Here is a 27,075-nt window from a genome sequence, read left to right on the forward strand (position 1 = left end):
CAACAGGATCTGGATAGGATGGCTATATGGGCACATAAATGGCAGATGAAATTCAATGTTGAAAAATGTAAAGTCATGCATTTTGGTCATACCAATGGTCTAGCACCATACAAAATAAATGGGATACAGTTGGGGACATCAAACTTGGAGAAGGACTTAGGAGTACTCATCGACAACAAGTTAAATAATCGTATTCAATGCCATGCCGCTGCAGCTAAAGCTAATAAAATTTTGGGATGCATTAAAAGGGAAATAAAAACTCAAGATGCTAGCATAATATTGCCCCTGTTTAACTCTCTAGTTAGGCCACATCTGGAATATGGAATTCAGTTCTGGGCACCACATTACAGGAAAGATATTGAAGTTTTAGAGCAGGTGCAGAGACGAGCAACAAAATTGATACGTGAGATGGAAGATCTCACTTACCAAGAAAGGCTAGATAAACTGGGTTTATTTAGTCTAGAGAAAAGACGCCTTAGAGGGGATCTAATTAACATGTATAAATACATCAGAGGGCAATATAAAAGCTTGGCGGATGAGCTTTTTGTCCCTAGGCCTTCTCAAGGGACTAGAGGGCATGATCTGCGCATGGAGGAAAAAAGCTTTAGCCATTTATTTAGGAAAGGGTTCTTTACAGTAAGAGTGAGTAAGATGTGGAATGCACTGCCACAGGAAGTAGTTATAGCAAATTCTATACCTGCATTTAAAGGGGGCTTAGATGCTTTCCTTGTGTTGAAAGACATCCATGGCTACAATTACTATGTAATGCCCAGCAATATTGATCCAGGGATTTTATCTGATTGCCATCTGGAGTCGGGAAGGATTTTTTCCCTTTTGGGGCTAATTGGACCATGCCTTGTAAGGGTTTTTCGCCTTCCTCTGGATCAACAGGGATATGTGAGGGAGCAGGCTGGTGTTGTACTTGTTCTCTGGTTGAACTCAATGGAAGTATGTCTTTTTTCAACCCAAATAACTATGTAACCATGAATCTTTTAGAGCAAAGTAGAAATGCTGAATTTCAGACCACTTTTTATGTGCTATATGAATGAATCACAAAGCAAATATATAATTTTAATTTTATTTAGAAATAAACACATTTATGCTTATTTTGTCATTATACAAAATATTTACAAAAAAATATGGCTTTATTTCATTAGGCTAAAAAAAATCAAGGCCACATACGGGATTCAGTGCTGTAAAAAAAAGGTGTGAAATTGCTCTCCTGCAGGAGGCAGAACATTCCCAGATTTTCAGTTTACCTGCAATTGACACTCAGAATGTATTATTAAAACCTGTGTGTAGCGATGAGCTATGGGATCCACCCAAACCTGGTCTTCAGTCAGAACAAAATAACAGATAACAAATAAGAATTGGCCACTATGGCCCAAGTTTGAGTAACCACTCAGCAAACTGTTGAAGGGGTTTTTAAAGGGGAGAGATTCTCAGCTAGAAAAATAAATGTTCATTTTAAGCTACTAGAATTCCACTCTTTCATTATTATAGGCTGGCCCATATGTGCTGTCTATAGCAATGTTTGCCAAACCCATTATGAAGTCCAACCAACAAATCTAGAGCTGTTCACAAAACGTGCAATTAGGTGGGACTTAGAAATAGGGTTGGGAAACACTGATCTATAACAACACCATGCTGTGTTCCTCCTATCATACAGTTTAGCTCTGAGCAATGATGATTGGACATCCTATATTAATGATAATTTCTCAACATGACTAAAAAAAAGTAGATAGTGTTCAAGATCGTCTGAGGACAAGACGAGAGAGGGGCTTTGAACATTTCCAGCTCTGCTTCTCCTTTCCGCAGATAATATAGCTTGGACCTCTATTCTAGTGCTCGTAAAAATTCTCAAATTCCATTTTTTGTAATTAAAAATGGAATTTGCAGTTCCTAAAAGGCTAGGTTGATGAAGCTGGCATTCTCCTATACCAGTTTCAAGTCCCAGGTAATGTCTTTAAAAACATCTTTAGCAGTTTGCTAAGTAGAGTTTGTTGTGCCAGTCATCATTTCTACAAACATCTGGTGAAATGAACCTAAGTCAGTTTGCCCATCACTTGAGGGACATAAAATAGCTCACTAGCTGCCTGCTGCCATCCTGTTTCAGTAGTTTTGACATGTTTGAAATATAGGACTCAGAATCTTAATATATACAAAATTGTTTAATAAAACATATGAAAACGAGTCCAGATTAAAAAAAAAGATATTATATTAATACCTCTTGTGGAAGACCTGCTATCCCAAAATGCATTTTAATATCGAGTGATCTATACACTATAAACTTTATGGTCAGTCACCCTACTAAAAAAAACCCTCTCTAGAACTACAACTGTGGAATTACTATAAGAGTAATGGCACAAACCCTCTGAACAGTAGTAAGCCTCCTACATGTTTATTGCTGCATTGCTCCAGAGACAGTCTAATGTTGGCAATAGGCTGGCAGATGTCTCATCCACAATGACTGGTGGTAAGACATCTCCCCGTTCTTGAGTGCATAACCATGCATCACATTTGTCCCTTGAGGCAGATAAATATTTCCATTTTCTCTAAAGAAGAGGAAATCACAAAGATATACTAAAATAAATATGCTCATGCAATAGCAAATGTGCCAAATTATTAGAAGTGCTCATCATCTCAGAGAGAAGCCTTCAATGGTTTAGTCTTTAAACAGGAACGGATCTAGACCAAGTTGCGCCTGGAGCAAGGTCAGGTTTTGGCACCTAAACTGCCATTCCCCATCCAAATTTTGCCGCCTTTTTAAGAATTCAACAAACTGCACCTGGGGCAAGATGCCCGCTTGCCCCCCCTCCCCCCCAGATCCGTCCCTGTCTTTAAATATCCATCACAAGAGATACATTAATTGTAGGCACTGGGCCCTGAAAAGGCCCACCAAAGGATAGTCATAGACATTACGTGGAGGCCAGAAAACAGGTGAATGATGAGCAATCTGAATTATTGTATGCCAATCTTTTCCACGTAGCATAACACATGTACTAACATCTGAGAGAACTTCAAATCTCCTGCCATGTCTGAGTCATCTGTGATGGACTTTTAACACACTAGTGGCCTTTGGCAGTGTCTTGTAACACTGGGGGCAGCTTACTTACTGAGATGAGCATTGTGTGATACCCAGATTGTGTCAGTAATTGTTGGCAGTGCCGTGTAATACAATACAAATAAAAGAGGTCTCTCCCAGTTTCTTGAAAAATGGCAGCACTAATTATGGTGGGTTGAGTATCCTCTCACCCAGAAACACAATGCAAACTTTTTTGCTTGATTAAAATTCCCCAGAATTGCAGTAACTTTATACCTATCAATACTTTGGCCATAGGCAATCATTACTGATTAAAAATAGTCTCTGGAAGCAAAGGGCTCCTGCTTACAGAAATATTTCCAGTTAGTGCTTCTCGATTGCTCCTCTGCCACATCCTCGGTAGTCATGGTGTCAGTTCCCAAACACACACAAAAAGAAGACAGAAGGGAAAAATGAATGGTGCAAAGTCCTGATTTCTGTAGAGTGTGTTGTACTTTACATGCACTGATCAGAAACATCATAATCTGGCTATGCTTTTTTTTCTTGCTGAAAGCATGGGGACATGGACATTTACAGATCCCTGTGCACCCACGCAGCAGTATGTCACTAAATGTCCTGCCAAACTAATATTGCTTAGAAGTCTACAAGGGCTGTATGGGGCTTAAGAGTCTGAACTGTACAGACTGAGGAACTTTTGCTAAAAATAATGTCAAGCAGGTTAAAATATCTAATAAGTGCAATGTATCCATAAGCGTTTGCTTTGAAAATGGCCCCCACCTTCCTTCTGATCCTTTAATAAAGGGTAGTTATGGAACCATTGGTACACACTGGGTGAATTCAGGCCTTCGGTGTTGTAGTGTTCATAATAAAAAAACATTACATATATAATCTAAGAAAAAACGTAACCTATCCTTGGCCGAATGAAATGTAACCTCCAATAGTGCTAAATAATGGATATGCTGAATTATAGAAACAAGAGCTGCCTCTGGTAATGACGAAGCACGTAGCAGTTCTCTGGGCTGGTTCAGGCACATCATCATCATCATCCTCTACCCGGTATTTGTACTCTCTGGCTTCTTGTACTTTAGCTCCTTATATGTTCTGATGCTTCAGTCCTATACAAAGCTAGATGACCCAGTGCTATACAATGATGACTGAGGTTAAAGAAATGAATGGCTTTTGCCACAACATTCAACAACCCAGTTGATTACTATGTTGTGTATGTTGTTATGTCCTTCCTTAACCTCATATCCACTTTACATTAATATATATATGTATATATGTACACACATAAATACAGTAGTAAAAGATGGTCTAAATTGACTTTAGTTTTAGAACGTGATGGACATATGGCTACTTATATATCAGGGAAGCTGTAAGGACATAGTCATTCTCCTTCTTCCTTTATGCGCTGTTGCTTGTTTCTGCGAGTGTCCATATCAAAATTGAAATCGTTCCAGTCGTCTCGTGGAGGGAAGGAGATGGTCTGGCGAAGTGTGAAGCGCACGGCATCGATGACCCTTTCACCGCGGGATTCATTGCCTCCCACATTGACAGTAGAAGCACTGCCGCCTGTCCGGAGCAAGTGGGGAGGAGTGGAGAAGTCATGGATCTGTCTGTGCTCTAATAAACCTTTCCAAATTGCATGACGAAACTGCTCGGGAATCTTCAGGCTAATCAAGTCCTTTCAAAACATAAAAAAAAAATAAGGTATGAAATATAAGTGCAACCAAGGTCTCAACAAATTACAAACTTTCCTGTGGATAGGTCATAGGTAAAGGCAGTTGGCAAAGCAGACATTCACAGGGACCAATCACTAATCATCTTTTGATATTTTTTTCTTTAACCTTTAGACAAAGTGAAGAAAGAATGAAACCAATGGCTGCTTTGATTTACCAAGATTTGCCATCATTTTCTGTCTATAGGTGGACACACATGATGCAATCCGATTGTTCTATTGGTTTAAATCCTCAAAACAATCACAAAATTGAATGAAATTAAAGAAATTTGCATAATGTATTTTCACCTTTGGTTTCTGCTATCATAAGGATAGGAAGGAGGGGAGATCAACCTAAAGGTAACACATAGTCTTTTTTTCAACACTAAAAAAAAATTGCATGATGTTGGAAGAATTTGCATCTCATTGATCATCTCTATTCACCAGCAGATGCTATTTTTAGGGCCAGTTCACACTAATATTTCCTAGGCTGTAAATGTCGGCTGTGGCACTCATTGCTAAGCGCTGCCCTTTTATTAATGTCGTTTATTCATGCAAATGCTGCATTTTTATTCCCATTTGTTGCCGGCGCTTTGCCGATCTTGGAAGCAACATGTAGCTTCCAGGATTGCTTTTTCATGGCCCCCTACAGAGTGAAAAAGTTTGAAAAGCATTTAGACGAGAAGCCAAGCAGAATCCCGTGTGAACCGCCTCTATTTCTGCTTAAGAATGGAAATGGTTGCTGCTCAAGTCTTGTTACAATTTTATGTAATTATTTTTCCATTTTAATATGCAACAACCCCCAAATTTCCAAAACTCAAGCTCAAATTGCTTTTGTTTGCAGCCTTAGCAACACTGTACTAAAGGTTTTTGGGGCACACACAATTCCTGTGTCTATGATTACTATAGCATTTTGGAATCCCCCACCTATCGCTTATTGTCACTATGGCCGAATCTCGAAGCAAGAGGGGAAAAAATGAGATATCTCTAATGGAAACACAGCCAGCAATAGAATAGGCAATGCTTCTCATATAAAAGATAGTTTATAATTTCGGCAGACACAGAAACCTTCTTTGCGGCAGCATTTCAAAAGTGGAGGGCCCAGATTCAGACCAGTGTGCATTTTTGATTGGTCTTCTTCAAATTCTCCATTCATTTCCATTGAAAGATTTGTTATATTAATGCTCACCTCCATTGAGTAATGCTCTATCTGGTAAATGCTGCTCAGGCCCTGGGTAGTGAAAAAGTCCAGACAAGATGAACATCCCAATCTCGCTAAAAAACTGGAGAAGAAAGAAGAGTTGTTAATGAAATTGCAATTAACTCCTGAAAATAAGAGGTCCATATCTTTAGAGTAATATCATGAACAATAAATTAGCTGTGTGCTTTCTGAATCTTTTGGCTTCTGCAGGCTGGTGAACCTTAAGAGTGGCACTTACTATGTGTATAGCTATCAGTTATGTGTATCATTATCAAGGCCACTCTATGGTCACATGCAGTCTGCACAGCATTTCACTAAGATATTGATTTCCAGTGTCAGCTATAGATGGTAGAAGTTCTGCTCAGTGGAATGTTCAGACACATGTAGAGAAGCATCAGAACTGGAAGGTCCCACTGATAGAAGAGGTAGATAGCCAGGAAAGACAATTCAGGAGGAGTATGATGGCAAGGAGTACAGCATTTGACCAAGCAAGCAGCATAGTTAAGAGTGGCAAAGAAGTTGGGCACTTCTAGTTAATGATGAGGCCATATGGCCATATTCATTTCGCCAAAATTTTCACAAAACTTGCTTTTACCCAAAATGAGAATGTTTGCAAAAATCCTTGGGTGAGGGAAAAGACAATTTTGCAAAATGCTTCAAAGTCCATGGACAGGGAACATTTTTTTTTTCTCACAATGCATTTAAATGATTGGGTATGCCAACATTTATCAAAGCTTTTTAAAGTTAATTAGTTCAAGAAAATATATATATTTTTCAAAATGCATTGAAGGTAAGTTCTAAATTTTGCAGAAATGTTTGTCTTAAAAAAAAAAAAAATCAATATAGTTTTGCGAAAATTTTCAATGTACAGTTCAATGCAAAAATAACTTTTGCTAAAATTGTCACTCATCCCATAGAGGAGAGGATGCAACCACCTACGTTGTATCAGCATAAAGTGCCCCAAACAGAGCCACCATGTTAGCCACAAGTATGTTTAAACAGACACTAGCAAAGGATTTTGGTTGAAGATGTAAAACTAGTGTTATCTCACCTCACGTCTTTCTTTTACTTGTCCATACGCATGCACAAATTGATTAGGGGCGGGGGATGAATCCAAGCCCAGGTGACTGTAAGGGGGGTGCAAAATACAACCCCTTACTTTTCATATAGTCTGATTTGATTTATATATTTTGAGCAGTTAAAGATGCAGAAGGCACATGAGAAGAGTTACACAACAACCATGCTATGCTTAAAGGGATACTGTAGAGGGGTCAGGGGAAAATGAGTTGAACTTACCCGGGGCTTCTAACGGTCCCCCACAGACATCCTGTGTTGGCGCAGCCACTCACCGATGCTCCGGCCCCGCCTCTGGTTCACTTCTGGAATTTCAGACTTTAAAGTTGCCGTGTCCTCGATCCCGCTGATGTCATCAAGAGCGCACAGCGCAGGCCCAGTATGGTCTGTGGCTGCGCAGTACACTCCTGGTGACATCAGCGGGAGCGAGGACACGGGCGTGCAGGCGCAGTGGTTTTCTGACTTTAAAGTCAGAAATTCCAGAAGTGAACTGGAGGCGGGGCCGGAGCATCGGTGAGTGGCTGCGCCAACACAGGATGTCTGCGGGGGACCATTAGAAGCCCCAGGTAAGTTCAGCTCATTTTCCCCCGACCCCCCTACAGTATCCCTTTAAGTGGGATAGTCACATGCATACGGTTATTACACAACATCAACTAGCTTGATTAACAGACTCTGTTTAAAGGGTTGATTCAACGACCAACATGCAGAACTGAATGCTGGATGGATAGACCATCCAACATAACACAGAATGAACTTGATTTCTGAAAAAAACATTTTCACTCTTGGTGAAGTATTCCCCCCAAAAAGGGACCCACCGGAAACAAAAATAATAATACATTTCCTCCAGTGAAGGTATGGCATAGTTGCAGTGCATGCTAGTTTGTGGAACGCTCTGATGTCAGAGCTTGTGTTATATAATGTGTTGTATACAGGTTTACAGTTTTTAAGGCACGTTCACACTATGCACATTGCTGTGGGCTGCTTTGCTCCATGGGAACACACACTCCATACAGTTCTAAGGGGAAATATTCATATCTCTGCATTTTGGATTACAACAATATCCTAATGCACTTCCTACAGTGTACTTCTAGATAATTTGTGCATTAATGACTGAGCATTTTACTGTAGCACTCTTCATGTTAGGAAAAATAATAGGCACAATATAATGTGCAGAGTGCATGTTGCATTATGTGTGCACTATAGCACATTGGTGTTACATAATGTGCATAGTGTGATCTTAGCAAACCAAATCTAACTTTTCTTCTCAGTTTTTATCACTTTGCAATCTGTTCTCCTTGGAGTATATAGATGCAATTTGATAGCACAAGTGGTGATATATATATATATATATATATATATATATATATATATATATTCATATTTTTTTGGGGGGGGGGGGGTGCTATAATACACTTTGACTTTGGTACAGTATATCAAAATGTGGGTCATTGTAGCGTATACAGGCTTACTTTACCAAAAGTGAAAATTGTAATGTAAAAGGGAGTCATATACTATATAACATAATACTAGTCAGTCTCTCCCACTTCTCACCCAGACCCATTTATTAAATTGAACATAAACGTTGCCACAATCAAAAACTGAGTTGCTCTAAAGCTACCAAACTAATTCAGGTCTGGAAAGTGTGAGCATAGCCTTGATAAATGCAAGGAATGGATGTCTTTTTCATAACATTTGTAAAAATCCTTTATGCATTTACAGAAAAAAAGTAGTTATTTAAATAATGCCCCTTCATTCATTCTCATCTTTAAGGCTCAACTAAACCCAAAATCGAACAAGGCCTAATTATGTCCTAATAGCAATCAATATGATAATATACAGTTCATAAAAGCAAAGTGGTGGAGAGAATATCTTTTTCAATGGGCAAATGTGCATGGAACTGCAGTACAGTCTGCATCCTCTCCTCTCTGGGTGCAGATGTTGGGCGGGTCAATCAGGTGTGACCAGGTTACATCCAAAGCAGGCAGGAACCTAAATGTCTGACTAGATTTCCCACCATCCCTGCATTACAGTAGAAACCATGTGTCTACGGAAGGAAGCAGGACTTGCAGATCACAGAAAGTACTAAGAAACTATAAGACCTTAATCTGTAAAGGAGAAACTAGACAGGCAGGAGATTTCTGAAGCCTGTATGGGTATAGATGCTTAGCTGCAGGCAAGCAGAGCTATACAATGGAATTTTGAATGTGAAAGACAAATTTGCAAAGGTAATGCTTGACAGGTAGAAGTATAAGCATTGCTTTAAGAAATTGCTTTGTTCAATAATGGGTTTAGTTGGCCTTTAAATCTACTAGTACTTAAAATGTAAAATATAAATCTTCGTTTATATTACTCAAATTGTTTTTCCCAGAGATGCTGATAAAGATGTACTACAGATAACTTGCATTACATTGCAGTCTTACCTGGCGATGCTGCAGTCAGTGGGATATGGGGGAGGTGGCGTGCAGTGGGATGTGGATGCCATAGAAAGGGAGGGAGGCAGTGTCTGAGGTGGGCTCAGTCCATTAAGATCACCAGGTAGTGACATGTGCGCGCCCATCATGTTAACTGGTAAGAAGAGAATACAAATATGCTGTATAAAATGTCATTGCAAATACAGATATAGTAGATGGTATATTTAACCTAAATGAGTTCAGTCTGTCTGTCATGTTGGAACACCCCATGTCACTGTGTAACTTTTCAGCACAAAAACGTTCAGTGGCCCAGAAGTCTTGTCAGATGAAAGAGATCTGACAAATGGGGAGCTGATAGATAAGTAGTCTAGTAAAGTTTCTGTGCCTTTTCTCCCCACAAAAGATTATTATTATTATTTTTTATTTATATAGCACCAGCATATTCCGCAGCGCTTTACAAAGCACAATAACACAAGGGGAACATAGTTCATGTGTGTTTTATTCTGTTTGTTCTGATGCTATTACATGGATGGCTATAAAGGAATCAGAGCATCAAAATATTTGCTAAAGTGGTCCTTTAAATAAGTGCACTCTCTGCATGTGTGATAAAATTATATAAAAGCAATGGAGGTGATGCCCATAGAACTACCATCATTTTTTAATTTAGATTTAATGCAAACCTGAGACCAGGAACCTGTTTTATCATATTTACCTGAAGCTTTTTTCCAGCCCTTGTAGCTTTACAGGTCCCTCGGTTTCCTCCCGGTTTTCTCCGCTGTGCCACTCAAAAAAATTGCCAGTAGTGGGCAACTGCATATGCGCATTCTAGGCCATGCACCTCCTCAATTGCAGAGTGCTCCTGGCCACAGGGGTTGTAGCCCACAATTGGTACAGTCAGCAAACTTTTAGAGGGGCACAGAGGCACAACAGTGAACATCGGCAGAAAATGGAGGGACCTGTAAGGCTGTAAGAAGCCCCAGGTAAGTAAAATAGAACTTTTTTCCTCACACCTCATCCTTTAAATGCAAAGACAAAACAATCATTGCAGTGTGGAAAGCGGTTGTTACACCACAATGCACCACTGTGAAGAGAGCCAATAACTGAGCAGACAGCATAAGACGCTTACTAACATAATCTGAAAAAAAGAAGTATATCTAATTACATTTGTTAAAAAACCATTGATTGATTGATTGATTAATTGATTAATAATCCATATATCAGTCAGGTAATGATCAGGAGTACCTATTCTTTGTAGGAGTGGTAGAGGCAGGAGAGAGCGTTTGGTGAGGCCACGGCACCATAGCTTTTTTCATAGCTTTGTAGCACACTGGGCATGGTGGTGTGACTATCAGACAATGATTTTTTCATAGCTTTGTAGCACACTGGGCATGGTGGTGTGACTATCAGACAATGATTTTTTCATAGCTTTGTAGCACACTGGGCATGGTGGTGTGACTATCAGACAATGATTTTTTCATAGCTTTGTAGCACACTGGGCATGGTGGTGTGACTATCAGACAATGATTTTTTCATAGCTTTGTAGCACACTGGGCATGGTGGTGTGACTATCAGACAATGATTTCGGCTGAAATTATGTCTACTATCTTATGATACCAGATGGGAGACCAGGTGAACAATATCTACTGAAGACCGAATAGTGAGTGCCAGACTGCCTGCAGGAAAGAAAATCTATCATCTCAGCTTATTGGAAGACATTTGCACATCTGCCAAATGTTTGTGCCACAAGCAAGGAAGCGATGGGCTATTATGCTGAATGTAAGGCAAACGGGAAAATGCTCATGTTACATATTTTTTCAGTCATGTACGTTTTGTTTTCAGCACAGATTGCAAAACACAGCACTTTCATAAACTTGAAAGATGATCCTTCTGGCTGGAGGGGAAGAATGATGAGTTAACTACAGTGTCCTAAAGAAGGTTAGCTGCCATTCATTCCATTTGTGAATAGGCACTACAGCTGAAAAGAGACTATAAAGGGTGCTGCTAATTGCTTTAAGGCTTCTTGCACACCAAGACGTTGCATTAGGTGGCACGTTAAGGTCGCATAACGTGCACCTAACACAACGTATGGTGCTGCAAGAGCCGACGGTAGAGTGAGCCGCGTTAGGCGGCTCGAGTCCTATAATGTCTCCCAGAGTGGCGCTGATTGGCCAGTGGGGCCACGTGATGCGGAGCGAGACACTCCGCATCACGTGGTCCCGCCGGCCAATCAGCGCCCGCCAGTGCAGTGAATATTAAGTAGCCATGTGCGCGGCTACTGTAGCTGGCTCTCCTTGCCTCCTCCGCCCCCCACTGCGCATGTGCAAACAGTCTAACGCGGCTATAGCCGCTCCAACGCCGTAGCATGCTGCACTTTGCACAGAACGTGCAGCGTTACATGTAACGCAACGTGGGCTGTGTGAACAGCCCACTTGTGTTACATTGCTGTGCGTTGGGGGAGCGTTACAGGCGCACTAACGTGCGCCTGTAACGTCTTGGTGTGTAAGCAGCCTAAATGCAACAATATACACACACTCATACCTACAGCTATTGATTTAAAACAGCTACAAAACAAAAAAAAATCTATGCAACATAAAGAGCAACATGTACAATTCCCATATCTCCTAGATTCTTATACCTTGTAAGTCTTTTACAATATCAGTATTGTTAACGTATGAAAACCAGGGGATCTGAACTGGAACAAAAGTTGAGCTGATGGATAAGGAATTCAATCATGTCTCCTTTTAGTTATATGTAAATACAAATGCCATATGACACATGAAATACCCAGTGAGCATGAAGGCACCGTACTTACTGTTTGACCCCATTCCGTCAGACATGGTGTTTGGAGTAAGGGAATTCCTCTGTTGTGGGTTCATCAGCTGGCTGACAGAAGGTAGTTTGTTCATACTATTCATCTTACTCAGGGGTGGGGAGACTGAGCCAAAGGAAGGCTGGGCTTGTATTGAAGTCCTGCAAAGATGAGATAGATAAGAGGGTTAGGAACTTCACAGAGTACACAGTATGCTTCTATTCACTGCAAATTGTGCTGATATCAATGATGGTTTTGAAAAATGTTGGAATGCATTATGCAAAACAGTCATTAGTGCTATTATTTATCTTTCAATAGTGGGGCTAAGAATGCTGAACGCATGGTTGAAAACATTTAATAAAAGCCACACCTCAAAGGCGCTTCAGATATAGACTTTCATATTTGAGACAAAGAACCATTATATGCAATTCACCTTTTTCTCCTGAGTTTTTCATAGGTGATATTTCCACAACTTGTCATAAAATGCCTTTTAAGCCACCAGAAAGCAAGAAAATACTAAAAATAAGTTTCATAGCAATTTTTCACTAACTTATGGGTACTTTTTCAATTGTAAAATCCTGAAAAATTTGTTTAAAGAGAAGATGAAAATGATCTCTAAGAGATAACTCAGGTGAAAAGGTGAATTGCATATGGGTCAATGTTTGTCAAATAGTTAACAGGACACACAAACTTAAGCTGGGATTTTCAAGGAGCCTTTGCTTTCTGGCTCCTGGGACTTGTCCAGTTATGTTCAGGATGCTGGAGCCTACACCTGGTTCAGCAAAACTACGAACCTCCATTTTAGAGTCAATTGGGTTTTATCTCCCTTCTTTATGTAAGCAACATCTCAATGTCCATTTAAATTAATGTATATAACAAACCTGAGCTTTAGTCTACAAAAGCATACTAAAAAAATAAAAATTTTGCAGCTGGCATGTGAAACTCTCCACTGTTATCTTCAAATGGGCAAAGATATTTCTCGCCTTATCATAATTTTAAAACATACATTATTTCTCGCCTTATCATACCTAGGCCCCTATTAACTTTTCTCCTTAGTTTTATCTTAGGAGATGTTTTCACACTTTTTTAATAAAACATCTTTCAAAAGAAGAAAATACCCCTAGTTTGATATTACGTCTTTGTCTATTTGTGGTACTTTTTAATTTGCCAGGTGCTGAAAAATCATTTTGTAGATAAGATGCACATTTACTGTATCTCCTGTGAGAAAACTCAGGAGAAGAGGTAATTGAATAGCTGCCCAAAGCCCATATCCAATTGAATTTTTCTCCTGTGTTTTCTCCTAGGTGATATTTCCATACCATGTAAATAAAATGCATTTTAAAGAGACACTGAAGTCTCCTAAAAATCATGTTTTTATTTAAAAAATTTGTTTAACATGTCTGCCCTACCTAAACCGCCGCATCCCCGCTGCTGAAATCTAACTAAATCCCCCCCCTAACTCCCCTCTCCCTCTCCCCCGCAAAATCCACAACTTTCTTGGTCGTGGATTTTGCTGCTTTCAGCCACAGCTCTGCCTCCATTCGCGTCTATCACCCGTGTATCTCCGTCTCTCCCCCACCCCTATCAGTGATGGAAGACTGAGAGGGGCGGGGGAGAGGCGGCGATTCGGGCTGATAGCTGCGGCTCATAGCTCTGCCTCTCACGGAAGCGCTGCCCGGATTTGCCCCCCAGGGAGTTAGGGGGGATTTAGTTAGATTACAGCGGCGGGGATGCGTTGGTTTAGGTAGGGCAGTAATGTTAAACACATTCTTAAAACAGTATTTTTACGAGACTTCAGAGTCTCTTTAATCCACCAGCAAGCATGAAAATACTCAATATAATTTTAATACTACTTCTGGCCTACGTTTTGGTACTTTTTGAATTGTAAAGTGTTGAAAAGTAATTTTAAAATGAAGTTGACTGAAAAAACTGAGGAGAAAAAGTTAATTGCATATGGGCCCTAGTGTACTAGGGTGAGATAAATCAAAGTAAATATCCAGGTGAGCGAAGAGCTTCATTTTCCCCCCATTTTTTCTTCCCAGTGTATCAGTACTGTACATCTACGTATTTTACTAATGGTACATTGCCTTGAAATGAGGAGTGCAGTCAAACTAAGCCAAAATATCTTCTTTTATAAATCTAAATGCACTTCATAATTTGTAAAAATGGTGACATGGTTTCTTTAGCATGTGTGCGTGCATGCTTACCTAAGATTCATTTGGTTAAAATCATTTTAAAATTCTTTAATGTTCCCTGCTGATGCTGTGACCCTGTAATGCTTTCTTTCCACTTATGTGAAGATCTGGGGAAGTTCAGAGTTTCCATTTTAGGACTGCTATGAGGAACGTGTGATTATTTTTCCTGTCTCTATCGCTTCAGTATCAGCTCACACATCTTCCGGGCAGGTATGTGGAGAGATGCAATCATTCTCTTCCCTCCAGGTATAGGGCAGCAAGCCAAGTGGAGGAGGCAATGAGCACATAGCCTCAGGCACAGACTGCAGGACATGGAGATTTGATTTCATACCTCAGATTCCAGTCTTAGTTCACTGCTGTAGCTGGGAAGGTATAGAACAGTATTTCTCAGCTTGTGGCACCTGAAACTTTAATACTTCAATACACTCAAAGGGTACTTCTAACTGGTATGGGAAATTCTCAACCTTACATGGTTGCCTAATGTTACATTAACATCCTGTGTATGGCATTTCATATAGCACATATGCAGACTATGATGTAAAGTTTGGGATGCTTTTGTAGCCAGATGAGTTCAGATGAGTGTACTGACATTCAGCATGTGCCTAACATTACAACTGAATACAACTGCAGCAGAAGGAAGACTGTGGCTGTATAGAAAAACCCTCAAGACATGTTAGAGACACTGAAGCCAAAAAATTATGATATAATGATTTGTATGTGTAGTACAGCTAAGAAATAAAGCATTAGGAGCAGATACATAAGTCTAATATTGTTTCCAGTACAAGAAGAGTTAAGAAACTCCAGTTGTTATCTATGCAAAAGAGCCACTGATCTCTCCGACTTTCAAAGTTGCAGAGAACTCTGTCTTCTGAAGCTTATTATCTCAAGTGTCAGTCACTGTTTTTTTTTTCTTGCAGAGGATAGTTCAAGAGTTCACTGGCCTGCTCTGTAAAATCATTTAGAATGCTGAGTAGTGTGTAAACTGCAAATATTAGAGAATGATGCAATGCTATAAAGAAAAAACCTATATAACTGAAAATAAAAATTTGAGATTATTTTCTTTGCTACTAATGTTCTAGTAATAATCTGTACTACACAACCAATTCATTATATCATTAGTTTTTTTTTTTCCGCTTCAGTGTCTCTTTCATTAGACTTGTTCATACTATGTGCAGTGCAGTACAACACACAAAAGTACAACAATGGAGTGGGATATGCATGGACATCACTCACTGCATAGAAAGCAATGTCTGACAGTTCCATTCGTGTGGTGCACAGCACTGTGAGTAACTCTGCATTGTGGTACCATGCACAGTCACATGCACTGCATAATGTAAATTAACCCAAATTCTCACAGCTCTCTGCTTGAACACAGAGTACAGAAAACTGTTTATATGTGCACAAAAAGCTAACAAAGCAAATCATTACTTTCTTCACATGTTTTTTTTCCATGACTCTAAATGTACTATCTACTTTTAGAAGGTGTTTTTACCTCCTGCTAAGTTAACAGTGATAAGCTGTTTATAGAGATCTCTTTTATCATTGAAGCTGTTAAACACGTTGTCTTCATTCTCTTAGCCAGTTAAGTTATCTTTTGTATTTTCTCACTTTTAAAATGATTGAATGCTTATAGTATGTATTAATAGAAAATGTATAATTTCATATAATTTCATTTTGGAAATCTGAATACAATTTGAAAGTCTGTCCTAAAAATATTACTATAGTTGGTTACTATAGTTACTATAAACTATACTTAGTTGCTATTGTTACTATTAACTAAGGCCAGCTATACATATATAATAATGACTGGAATACCCAACTAAAGTGTCCACAGCTATATAACCATACCCTTCAACGATAGATATTGACTGGTTTGGTTGATGAAAATTATATGTCAACATGAGTAACCTAACAAATTATGAAACAATACACACAGAATTGGTAGCTTTGACTCTGATTTGATGTTTGAGTTATGTTCATCCTACCCTATCTCTACAGACTTAATCAATATTTTTCTTAGGAATGTATTCAAGAATCTGGATATCCATACATGGCAACTATTAATTTTGGTTGATTGCCTTATAGATGATTTAAGTCTGCTAAACAGGCAGCTAATGTTAAGTTTAGTCTCAGTGACCTTATGATAAGTCTGGCTTGAGTACAATACAAAGAACAGGAACTGGAAGAAAAAGACATCTGATGTCCAAGATAAACGAACATAAATATTTATTAGCAATTAAAGAACATGTAGCCACTCGAAATGGTGCTTCAAGAGGATGCCAAGGGGAAATCCAGTGGAATCTAACTAACAGCATTCATATTTTCCACCTTTTAATTTAACAGTCACTACATTTTAGTTCAGAAAGTCAAATTCTTAGCAGAGTCATCTATAGAATTATAACCATGGTAAATGTAAGGAAGTACACAGTACAGACATCAGTATGAGTAGTACTATCACTAATATCTTACAGAATCAAGGGTGTGAAAGGCAGAAGTGGGAACAGAATGCTTTTTATTCAGTAATTTGGGTAAAAAAAACAATGGTTTATCATGATCCACATATTAAAAAAAAACAATGTTATGTCATCATCCACAACAATTCTCTTTAGCTTAATCTGTCCACATTGAATTGCTAAAAGCTGATACTTTGTTGGTGTTATAGTTTATTAAACATCACTTCTTTTTCCAAATTTGGTAAGTAAGCACCCACTGCTTACTGAATCCCCAAACCCACATACGTTGCCTGCACAACTATCTATCCAGTGGTGTAACTACCAGGGGTCAGACCATGCAGCCACCGAGGGGGTCAAAGGTCATCTGTCTTCATCCTTGTGCTTTCCCTCCAGTGGTCTCTCAGTAGCTGCTATTAAAGTACGTGCAGAGAAGCACTGTCCCAATGAGCAGTGGCCTTCTCCTTCCATCTATCTCTCTCCCCATCACATCTACGTCACACAGTCCTTTTCTGCAGATTCCACAGAAGCTCCTGACTGGCAGTGAGACAAGGCTGTGAAAATTGTAGGAACATGCCGAAATGGACAGTGAAGCAGATAAGGGGAGTGGACAGCTTAGCGCCACGCCAGGTAAATATAAAATTGGTGACAGTGCTGAGCAACACTAACTCATTGGGTGGGAGGGGACATGGAAATAGTTCCCTTTTATTTGGGTGGAGTGCCACTGCTGGTGGTGATGGCTATACTGGGCAGGGGGGAGTGGGGGGGGGGGGGGAGGTTGACATGAAGTTGTGGAGCCCATTAAAGGTTTCATGGGGGGCTGATTTCCAGAAATGTCCCTGTATACAAAATGTATGCATGCATTTGAATTGAACAGTGTAATTACTTCCTCTATGCCATGCATTATCCACTAATTAATGTTTTTTTGCTGTGTTTTCTTTCTGTACTACATTGACAAATGAAAGCAAGAGAGCTGGTGAGTGACTGATACCACCAGCACTCAGATATCAACTCTGGGCAGAGCAGGATTATCCACCAGGCAACCTAAGCAGGTGCTTGGGGCCTAGTGGGGACCAAGGGACCCACCTGCCACCTTCTTTGAACCCTCTCCACTTCAGGGGGGTGGGGCCAAAACTACTAGGTCGCCTAGGGTCCCATTACATTTTAATCCAACTCTGACTCTGAGCAGAGTAACCCTGTCCTCTATGCAGGCAATGAAGATTCATGGAATTATGGAGCTGGTTTTTAGAGCAATATATATTTATTAGTTTCACTTAAGCTCTATAAAATCTATGGTTTTCAGCCTGAAATGACATACAGAGCATCAGACAATACTTTAACATCATTTAAAAAGAAAGCAGTGCACATTTTCACCTAGATCTGTCCAGCAGTATATCTGTACATTATCTCACATGACCAGCATTCATAAGCATTAGCAGCTAGGAAAACGCCTTTTCCCAGGATGCAACATTTTTATTACAATACACAAAAATATCTTAAAAAAATATATGTTTACAATTGAGACCAGCTCAGACCTAGCACAGCAAATATAACATGAAGCAGCTTCTTATGACACTGTATACCTGGGTGCAGAGAAGCACCTGTACTGATTATCAAGATTCCACATAACACAGGGTAAGTATTGCTAGTATCAGGGGATATAAAGCCAGTGTGTGCCAAAGTTGTGGGGGAGGGGTTAGTGTTATGCTTTAAAGTGGACCTGAACTCAGAACTTCCTTTCTGCTCTTAAAGAAAAGCAACAGCATATTAACCTAAGAAAATAGTTAACTTGTTACAGATGATACAAATCCTGCAATAAATCGGCAGTGTGTCTACTTGGCAGGCATAGGGTTAACATCCTGTGTTTACAAATTAGCTGCTCTGCCATGGCAGAAAATATTCCTGAGCTGACACAGATGACAAATCAAATTACAGTGGTGATTATTTACAGATTAGAGGGGATTAGACATGCTAAACTATCTAAATACATACAGGGTGCATTTATCTCTCTTTTCCTTCTGTCCTGTGCAAGAGCTCAAGTCTACTTTAAGGCAATGTTAGGGGCATGTTACAGTTTGTCTACAGGTGAGAGTTAGGAAGAAGCATTATAATATGCTAGGTGTAATGATAGCTTGGGATACAGTTCAGGGTTAGATGTTAAGTTTTAAGGTTTAAGTTAGGACTGAGATGGCGTGAACAGTCAGGCTTAAGTTAGGTATCTGAGAGACAAACATTAGGCATAAAATTAATGATTGATGGTCATTAGGAAGTGGTCATAGTTTGGGTTAGACCAGGCATGGGCAAACTTGGCCCTCCAGCTGTTAAGGAACTACAAGTCCCACAATGCATTTGCCTTTAAGAGTCATGAATGTGGCTGTAAGACTCCTGCAATGCACTGTGGGACTTGTAGTTCCTTAACAGCTGGAGGGCCAAGTTTGTCCATACCTGGGTTAGACTAACAAGGAAGAGACTGAAGGTTAGGCATAGGATGGGTGGATGGGATTAATGTTCAACTAGGTATGGGGTCATGGTCAGGAGAGGCCAGGCAAGACAGTGAAAATCAAGGTGTGAGAGTTATTCAATTCACCCTAGTACCCTGTGTCAGCGTTCTCACACAAAACAACACATTTACTCAATACACAAAGGCAAATCAAGCATTTGTCGCCAGCAAGCAGGGTCTAAATGACAAAGTAATCTGTTTAAATGACAGATCGACACTTGAGTCCCTCATAAAAATGCTACATAAAAAATTACATTCACCATAAAACTGCTACATATATCCTGAATATTCAAATAAAAGCTAAATATGTCATCTAATAAACAGTTTTCCTACAAGGTATCACTAAGGCCTTTTTATATTAGAGTGATGCACTTGGAAAATCCCTTTGTATTATTCAGTTTAGCAATATCACTAATCAATTCAGTAGATCACAGGTGCACCCAACTTTTGCTTTACTGCACCATGGCAAAGCAAATTGTTATCTCTGATGCAAACAGTGCATATAATATGTCAAACACAAGGCTTGAAAATGAATGCCTTAGGGAGATTCCAAATACCTAAGACAGCTGCATTTAGGTTCATTCAACAAGTCAAAGTGCAGTAATCCAAAGTAACCTATAAGAATGCACTAACAAAGCCGCCAGCAAAGTGTAATATGATTACTATGGTTTAGCGCACTTTACTTTAAAATATTGTTGGCAGCTCATAACATTTTTAAGAGGCCGAAAGAAGTAGGTACTGTAGGAATGTAAAACAAAATTTCCACCTTGAAACCAGACCCTTAAATTGGCATTTTATTCAGAATCCTAGTTTGTAATAAGCTCAAAAAAGCAGAAAAGAACCACTAAGAGCCTGGGTACCTTCTTGCTTTGCTCTGTACACAGGTGGCTGGGCGTTACACAGAAACGCAAAGCACCTGAATTGCTCGCCATTGCAATGCTGACCCCATTTGGCTATACTGATCAGTAAAGTGCTGCATTACACACAGAAAAGCATATTGAGTAGTGCATTGTCGAAACATACTGCTGCGCAGTGCACAGGTGTTCCCATCAGACACTTCTGTATATGTCCCTGTGTATTGCACACTGGTACACATTGCTCATATTAGCTCAGCAATGCAACCGTGTACCCAAACCCTAAGAGAATACTTTTTTACTTAAGTAAGTCCTGTATAAAATGCCCCAACCTGTATAGTACAATGTACATTTCAAATACAATTTAACACAGTATAATAGTAAAAACACAATTTTGCAATAGTCCAGGTTTTTTCATTGATCAATAGGTTCTTTAACCGAGTTATCAGTGTTGTAGAACCATTTGTTAAAAAAACAACTATATCCTAAGCATAAGCACTATTCTCTATAGGGTGAAGAACGAGTCTCCAAAAGAAGTCCATTTTAAGTTCCTTCTCTTAAAATTCTCTGGCTGAGTAGGGTAGTTAGAAAGTGTATAGTTCATGGATACATTGAGAGGTGAGAGAATGTGGAGTGTTTTGGGAAAGTAGTTGTGTCTTTCAGAAGATCTGCCCGGGGTTCCATGAGTTCATTCCGGAAACAGGCCGTTAGGAGCCTGTAGAGGAGAAATCAGAGAAGAAAAGAAGAAGAGCTGATGACCATGAAGAGTTGAAAAATGCCATGACAGCACTATGACCACAGTGTGATAATATGATGTATTGATGGTCAATGTAGAAGTATTTTGCCAAACTGTTAATTAACATAATTGCTAGGATAACTGAAGCACAGTATGCCTCAAGTTACAACTACCATTTTGTATTACAGGTTTCAAATCAGCTAAAGATTCTGATTTGTTCCTACAGGAAATGTTTTTAAGGGAGTACCACTATCCTTTATACTCCAAAGCAAAAGCTCCACCTTCAGAAGTGAACTAAGGACAGTACAAGCAAATATTCTTCATTGGCCAGGTGTTCAAAATTTCCAAATCTGTCCCTTACTGTGAGAGAACTGGCACACATTGAACAGGTAATCATACAATATTGCCTTTCTGAGAAGCTGGACGTGAAAGAGCAAGTGTACCACAAAGATCGAAAAACAAAGGCTTACAATGTTGAGATTACAACACGTGCCAGCTCTGTAATTTCCTGAAATTCAAGCCAACTGAATGAGTGCAGTACAAGCGGCGTGCTTTAGTGGAATGAAATATAATGCTTCCTCTCCTTTCCCATCCTTATATATCTGCAGCCACAAAGCAATCTCAGTGCCTGAAGTTTAAATAAATAAGTTTAGTGTAACAGTACAGAAAGGAGTGCCATCTATATTTAACTTAGGGCTAGTCCACAGTGCTCAGTTGTGTTGTAGAATAATTCTGCATGTCCAACTCTTTGTCCATATACAGGGGAAACTCGAAAAATTTGAATATTGTGCAAAAGTTCATTTATTTTAGTAATTCAACTTAAAAGGTGAAACTAATATATGAGATAGCTTTGCAGGTGTTTTGGATTAATTAGCTAGCTAGAGTCTGACACTTTGAGCGTAGAACATTCGACATTTGCACAATATTTTAATGGTCTGAGATTTTGATTTTGGGGTTCTTAACCTCTCATAAGCTGTAAGCCATAATCATCAACACTATAACAGATAAAGGCTTGAAATATCCTGCTTTGCATGTAATGAGTCTATTTCTTATATTAGTTTTCCCTTTTTAAGTTGAATTACTAAAATAAATGAACTTTTGCACAATATTCATTTTTTTTTGTGTTTCACCTGTAATTCTATGGGCATGTTCACAGTACTACAATGTAACTGATCACGTTATTCTAATTTGCTCCATTGCAGTTCACACTCGTTATAATGCATGTTTTATGCAACTGACCACTGTGAACTTAGCCTTGGTGGTATGACTACTATCCAAGTGATTAAGATTGGTTTGATTGGATTGATTTCCTTATTGTATTGCAGTTACATGGAGACATATAGTGTAAATCTATTACTATACATACTTTGTGCACCCTACTGTTTTTTTTCAATGAAAACTGCAATAATTTAAACTTACGTGCAGAAATTATGACATTAGGGTACCTGTCCAAATTTAAGACTTCCATTTGTTGTCATTTCTATTCAATGTGGTGACAGACGACAGTTATCAAATTTATATATAATTTATCAGTTGTTTTTGGTCTAAAATTACGTCACATATAACATAAACAACCAATATATAGAAATATTTAACTTTGTTTAAATTGTACTATTTAAACTGCAACATATCGCAACGTAAAGTCAGTTATTGGAGCCTTTTAACCTTGATTTATTTTAGCTAAACCTAAAACTATCAGCTCTCCTTTGACTGATACTATTCTACTGTGCTCTATAAACTGTTTAGCATAACACAAGATTTTGCTTGCAGATGAAGGAACAATACATCAACGCCTTAATGATACAATGAGTGATGCAGGTTTTTCTCACTTTGTGGGTGAGCTGAAATTTGAGCAGTCACACTGTGATCATAGAGGTACAAGGGTTAGTGAGAACAACACATGAAGAACATTAAAGGAAACCCGACATGCAAAATGGAAAAGATGAGAGAGCAAGAAAGAAGGATTATGTGTAGTATATCAACAACCTTGAAAAGGCAGCCAGCAATCTGATGTGTAGTCAAGGTATGGTGCTAGGTGATCATGTCCCAGATGATCTGGAAAAGTCACTAAGACTTTGTATTTTATTATTATTTATTTATTTATTTTTTTAATTATTATTTTCTCTCAGCTTTAGAATCTCTAAATTTAGGTCTCTAACAGATTAACTTCACAGTATATACTGTTGATTCATGAATATAATTGCTTTTTTTCAATACTGTATTCATTTAGTCATTGTTTGTCAGTTGTAAAATATTACCTCATCCTAAGTTACATTCTTAAAGAGACACTGAAGTGAGAAAAAAATGATGGTATTAAGATTTATATGTGTAGTACAGCTAAAAAATAAAACATTCGGAGCAAAGACATAAGTCTAATATTGTTTCCAGTACAGGAAGAGTTAAGAAACTCCAGTTGTTATCTATGCAAAAAAGCCATTGAGCTCCCCGACTTTCAAAGTCGCAGAGAGTTCTTTCTTCTGAAGCTTGTTATCTCAACTGTCAGTCATTGTTTTTTCTTCTGCACAGGACAGGTCAATAGTTCACTGTGCTACTCTGTAAAACCATTTAGAATGCTGAGTAGTGTGTAAACTGCAAATATTATTGTTATACACTATATAACTGAAAATAAAAATATGATAATATTTATTATAATATTCTAGTAATTATCCGTACTACACAACCAATTCATTATATCATTTTTTTTTTTCGCTTGTCTCATTAAATTGATCAGATAGGCTGGCATCTTTACTGCTGGCAAGGTGAATCACTGTGGATTTTATTTTTGTTTCCTTTTGTTAAGTGAGCAAGAAGGTCACATGATCTCCCAGAGTACAGTGGGGAAGAAGGGTACATGACATCATAGCTTAGGGTAAACATCACTGGGAGGGAAGGGTTATATTTAAATAAATCATAATATTTCGATGTAAAAGGAAAAATTCAATGTTAAAAACAGAATAAATAAGATACAAATGGTATCCTTGTGTATTGCCTATACCTATTACATTAGATGTATTATTATTTTTTTATGAAACGAGAATTATTCTGTAACTGGATGTATAATATATGAGCCAAGATCACAATATAGTACGTAAATTTAAGACATTGCAAATTCAAGCATTCCTGTTTAGCCTTATTATGGTTGTTGGTAATCAGCATTGAAAATCAAAGATATTGGTGCCTTCTATTTAAATATGCAATGGCATTTAAAATGTTAATGCTTCAGTCCAGGTTTGCCAAATCAGTTGTGTGAGTCCAATTGGAGATACCTTTGTAAATCAGGTGCATTTTGATTCTACTTGTATAATATAATATACAGTACAATAGTTTACAAACAGCAGAAAAGTGTGTAGCATGACTGATATCATAAGAAATTACTTTATATTATGTAATGTAAATGTTTGAAAGTATGAATTGTAAAAGACAATGAGGACCCTGGTTCTTCCTTCCCTTCAAGGAGAAAAGACAGCATGGAAGCAATGCTTTAAGTACAAACTGATTAACTTTGACTATTGAGAGAATGAAATTGGTCAAATGATGGTATAAATCATTCTGTACATGGTATAAATCATTCTACACTGAGAGAAGATATTCAGTCAAAATGATGGTGTAAATCATTCTGTAAGTCACCGTAGAGTATGATAGGCAAATGTATTGTAAAGTACAGTATTTATACTAGTATTTTGAGTTATTTTCAAAATGACATTGAATATTTGACATTCAATCTACATGGTGCATTAAGCAGAAGTATTCCTTAAGTTATATTCGGTATTGAAAACAAATTTTACAAAAATGTCCTTTATATATTTAAAAAAACAGCCTGTTCATGGCTCTGTAGTGTTTCCTGTGTTCCAATATGGTTTATTAGACTGGCAACCTTGCCAGTCTAATAAACTTGCAAAGCTCTTTTTTAAGGAACCTTGCTACTTAACAGACAATTTTTAATTATACGTCAGGTTTTAAGGACCATGATGTTGATTTTCTAAAAAAAGTTTTGTCTGATCAGGGACTTTACCATTATGTTTTATTATTAAAATATGATAACAATAAATTATTAAATGATATAAGTATGGGGGCTATAGCCTGGCACCTAATTAAATTTGGTAAGAAAAGATCTGCCTATATGATTTTATCTCTTAAAGCGGACCCAAACCAAACATTTTTTTTATTTCAAAATATTTAGTTGCACCACTCTGACACATACAAAGATAAATAAACACTCCTTCAAGCCTATGAGCATTTCAGTGCATGCTTTTCACCCTTCTCTTTCCATAACTAGGGTTATACAGGTGGCAGCCATTAGCAATTCCTCCTTTTTCTCCTACTCCACCAGTTTGCCAGATTCTGTCCCGGCAATATGAAAGGAAGGGAGGAGTTCCTCCAATAAATGTAAAATATTTTATATTTGTCATCATGCAGCTGAAATAAGGCTGCTATTTATTATTATAATTTAGAAAATTGATTTTATTTCTGAAATCTTGTATTTTCAATTTGGGTCCACTTTAACCACTCCACAGATTCCTTTGTACACATGGTGAAGGGCAGCAAGGTGAACAAACACCAAGAGCACAATAGGATTAGAACTTTAAAACTCATAACTGTTGCAGAAGATCTTCTGGACCCAAGACTGAATCACATTGGCAACAAAGTCACAAAAATTGTGTATCTCCACCTCTAAATGGGGATAGACAGCTTGTACCCAGAAAAGATGGCCTATTGAGAATGAAGCAGTAGCGTCCCTACCATAGGGCGGCAGGGGGCGCCCCGCACCGGGTGTCGGGCGCCCCAGGGGGTGTCATCAAGGCCTCCCACAGAGGCCTGTGCAGGACAGGAGGGGGAAGCAGCACGGAAAGGAGGGGTGGCGGGGAAAGCGGCGGGGAGGGGGGCCGGACCCCCCACCTCCCTCACCTGGGTCCCCTCCTTCTGGCGCTTCCCCCTCCTAATTAGCAGCAGCGGGCAGCAGCGGGCAAGAGGACTTACTCACCTCCTTCCTGCGTTCCAGGCGATGGCAAATAGCGTCATCGTCACGTGACGCTGGTCTCCGCCTTCTCCACCGCTCACTGTGCTTCCTGATTGGCGGAAGCACAGTGAGCAACAGAGAAGTCGGAGACCAGCGTCGCGTGAGGATGACGTTATGCGCCGCCGGTATCGCCAGGAGCAGGTGAGTGAGTCTTCTTCGCCGCTCCTGCCCGCTGCTGCTAATTAGGAGGGGGAAGCGCCAGAAGGAGGGGGACCCAGGTGAGGGAGGTGGGGGGTCCGGCCCCCCTCCCCGCCACCCCTCCTTCCAGGCTTTCCTCACACTGGGGGCAACTAAACTAGCTATTCTGGGGGCAATTATACTAGCTATTCTGGGGGCAATTATACTAGCTATTCTGGGGGCAACTGTACTGGCTATACTGGGGGCAACTAAACTAGCTATACTGGGGGCAACTAAACTAGCTATACTGGGGGCAGCTATACTTGGGGCAGCTATACTAGCTATACTGGGGGCAACTAAACTAGCTATACTGGGGGCAGCTATACTGGGGGCAACTAAACTAGCTATACTGGGGGCAACTAAACTAGCTATACTGGGGGCAGCTATACTGGGGGCCAGCTATACTGGGGGCAACTAAACTAGCTATACTGGGGGCAGCTATACTAGCTATACTGGGGGCAGCTATACTAGCTATACTGGGGACAGCTATACTGGGGGCAGCTATACTAGCTATACTGGGGGCAGCTATACTAGCTATACTGGGGGCAACTATACTAGCTATACTGGGGGCAGCTATACTGGGGGCAGCTATACTAGCTATACTGGGGGCAGCTATACTAGCTATACTGGGGGCAGCTATACTAGCTATACTGGGGGCAGCTATACTAGCTATACTGGGGACAGCTATACTGGGGGCAGCTATACTAGCTATACTGGGGGCAGCTATACTAGCTATACTGGGGGCAACTATACTAGCTATACTGGGGGCAGCTATACTAGCTATACTGGGGGCAGCTATACTAGCTATACTGGGGGCAGCTATACTAGCTATACTGGGGGCAGCTATACTGGGGGGCAGCTATACTGGGGGCAGCTATACTAGCTATACTG

At 39.3% G+C, this 27,075-nt stretch overlaps 1 protein-coding gene across 5 annotated transcripts in view; it reads right to left on the reverse strand.

Annotated features, from left to right (window-relative positions):
* Positions 1-1,064: 1,064 nt before the first annotated feature.
* The window catches only part of TP63 (tumor protein p63), a 212,365-nt gene continuing 186,354 nt past the window's right edge, over positions 1,065-27,075 (reverse strand). For 3 of the 5 annotated variants that reach the window (XM_068281212.1, XM_068281209.1, XM_068281208.1), the window contains 4 exons: positions 12,259-12,416; positions 9,456-9,600; positions 5,950-6,043; positions 1,065-4,727 (listed from right to left, as the gene is read on the reverse strand). In XM_068281212.1, the coding sequence (XP_068137313.1) occupies positions 4,431-4,727; positions 5,950-6,043; positions 9,456-9,600; positions 12,259-12,416 (694 nt within the window). In that variant the 3' untranslated portion in view covers positions 1,065-4,430. Of the gene's footprint in view, positions 4,728-5,949; positions 6,044-7,012; positions 7,089-9,455; positions 9,601-12,258; positions 12,417-16,728; positions 20,970-27,075 lie in introns of those variants that run through there. The other 2 variants (XM_068281210.1, XM_068281211.1) reach the window with 2 other exon arrangements.

Source organism: Hyperolius riggenbachi, chromosome 4 (genome assembly GCF_040937935.1).
Source record: "Hyperolius riggenbachi isolate aHypRig1 chromosome 4, aHypRig1.pri, whole genome shotgun sequence".
Taxonomy (NCBI): domain Eukaryota; kingdom Metazoa; phylum Chordata; class Amphibia; order Anura; family Hyperoliidae; genus Hyperolius; species Hyperolius riggenbachi.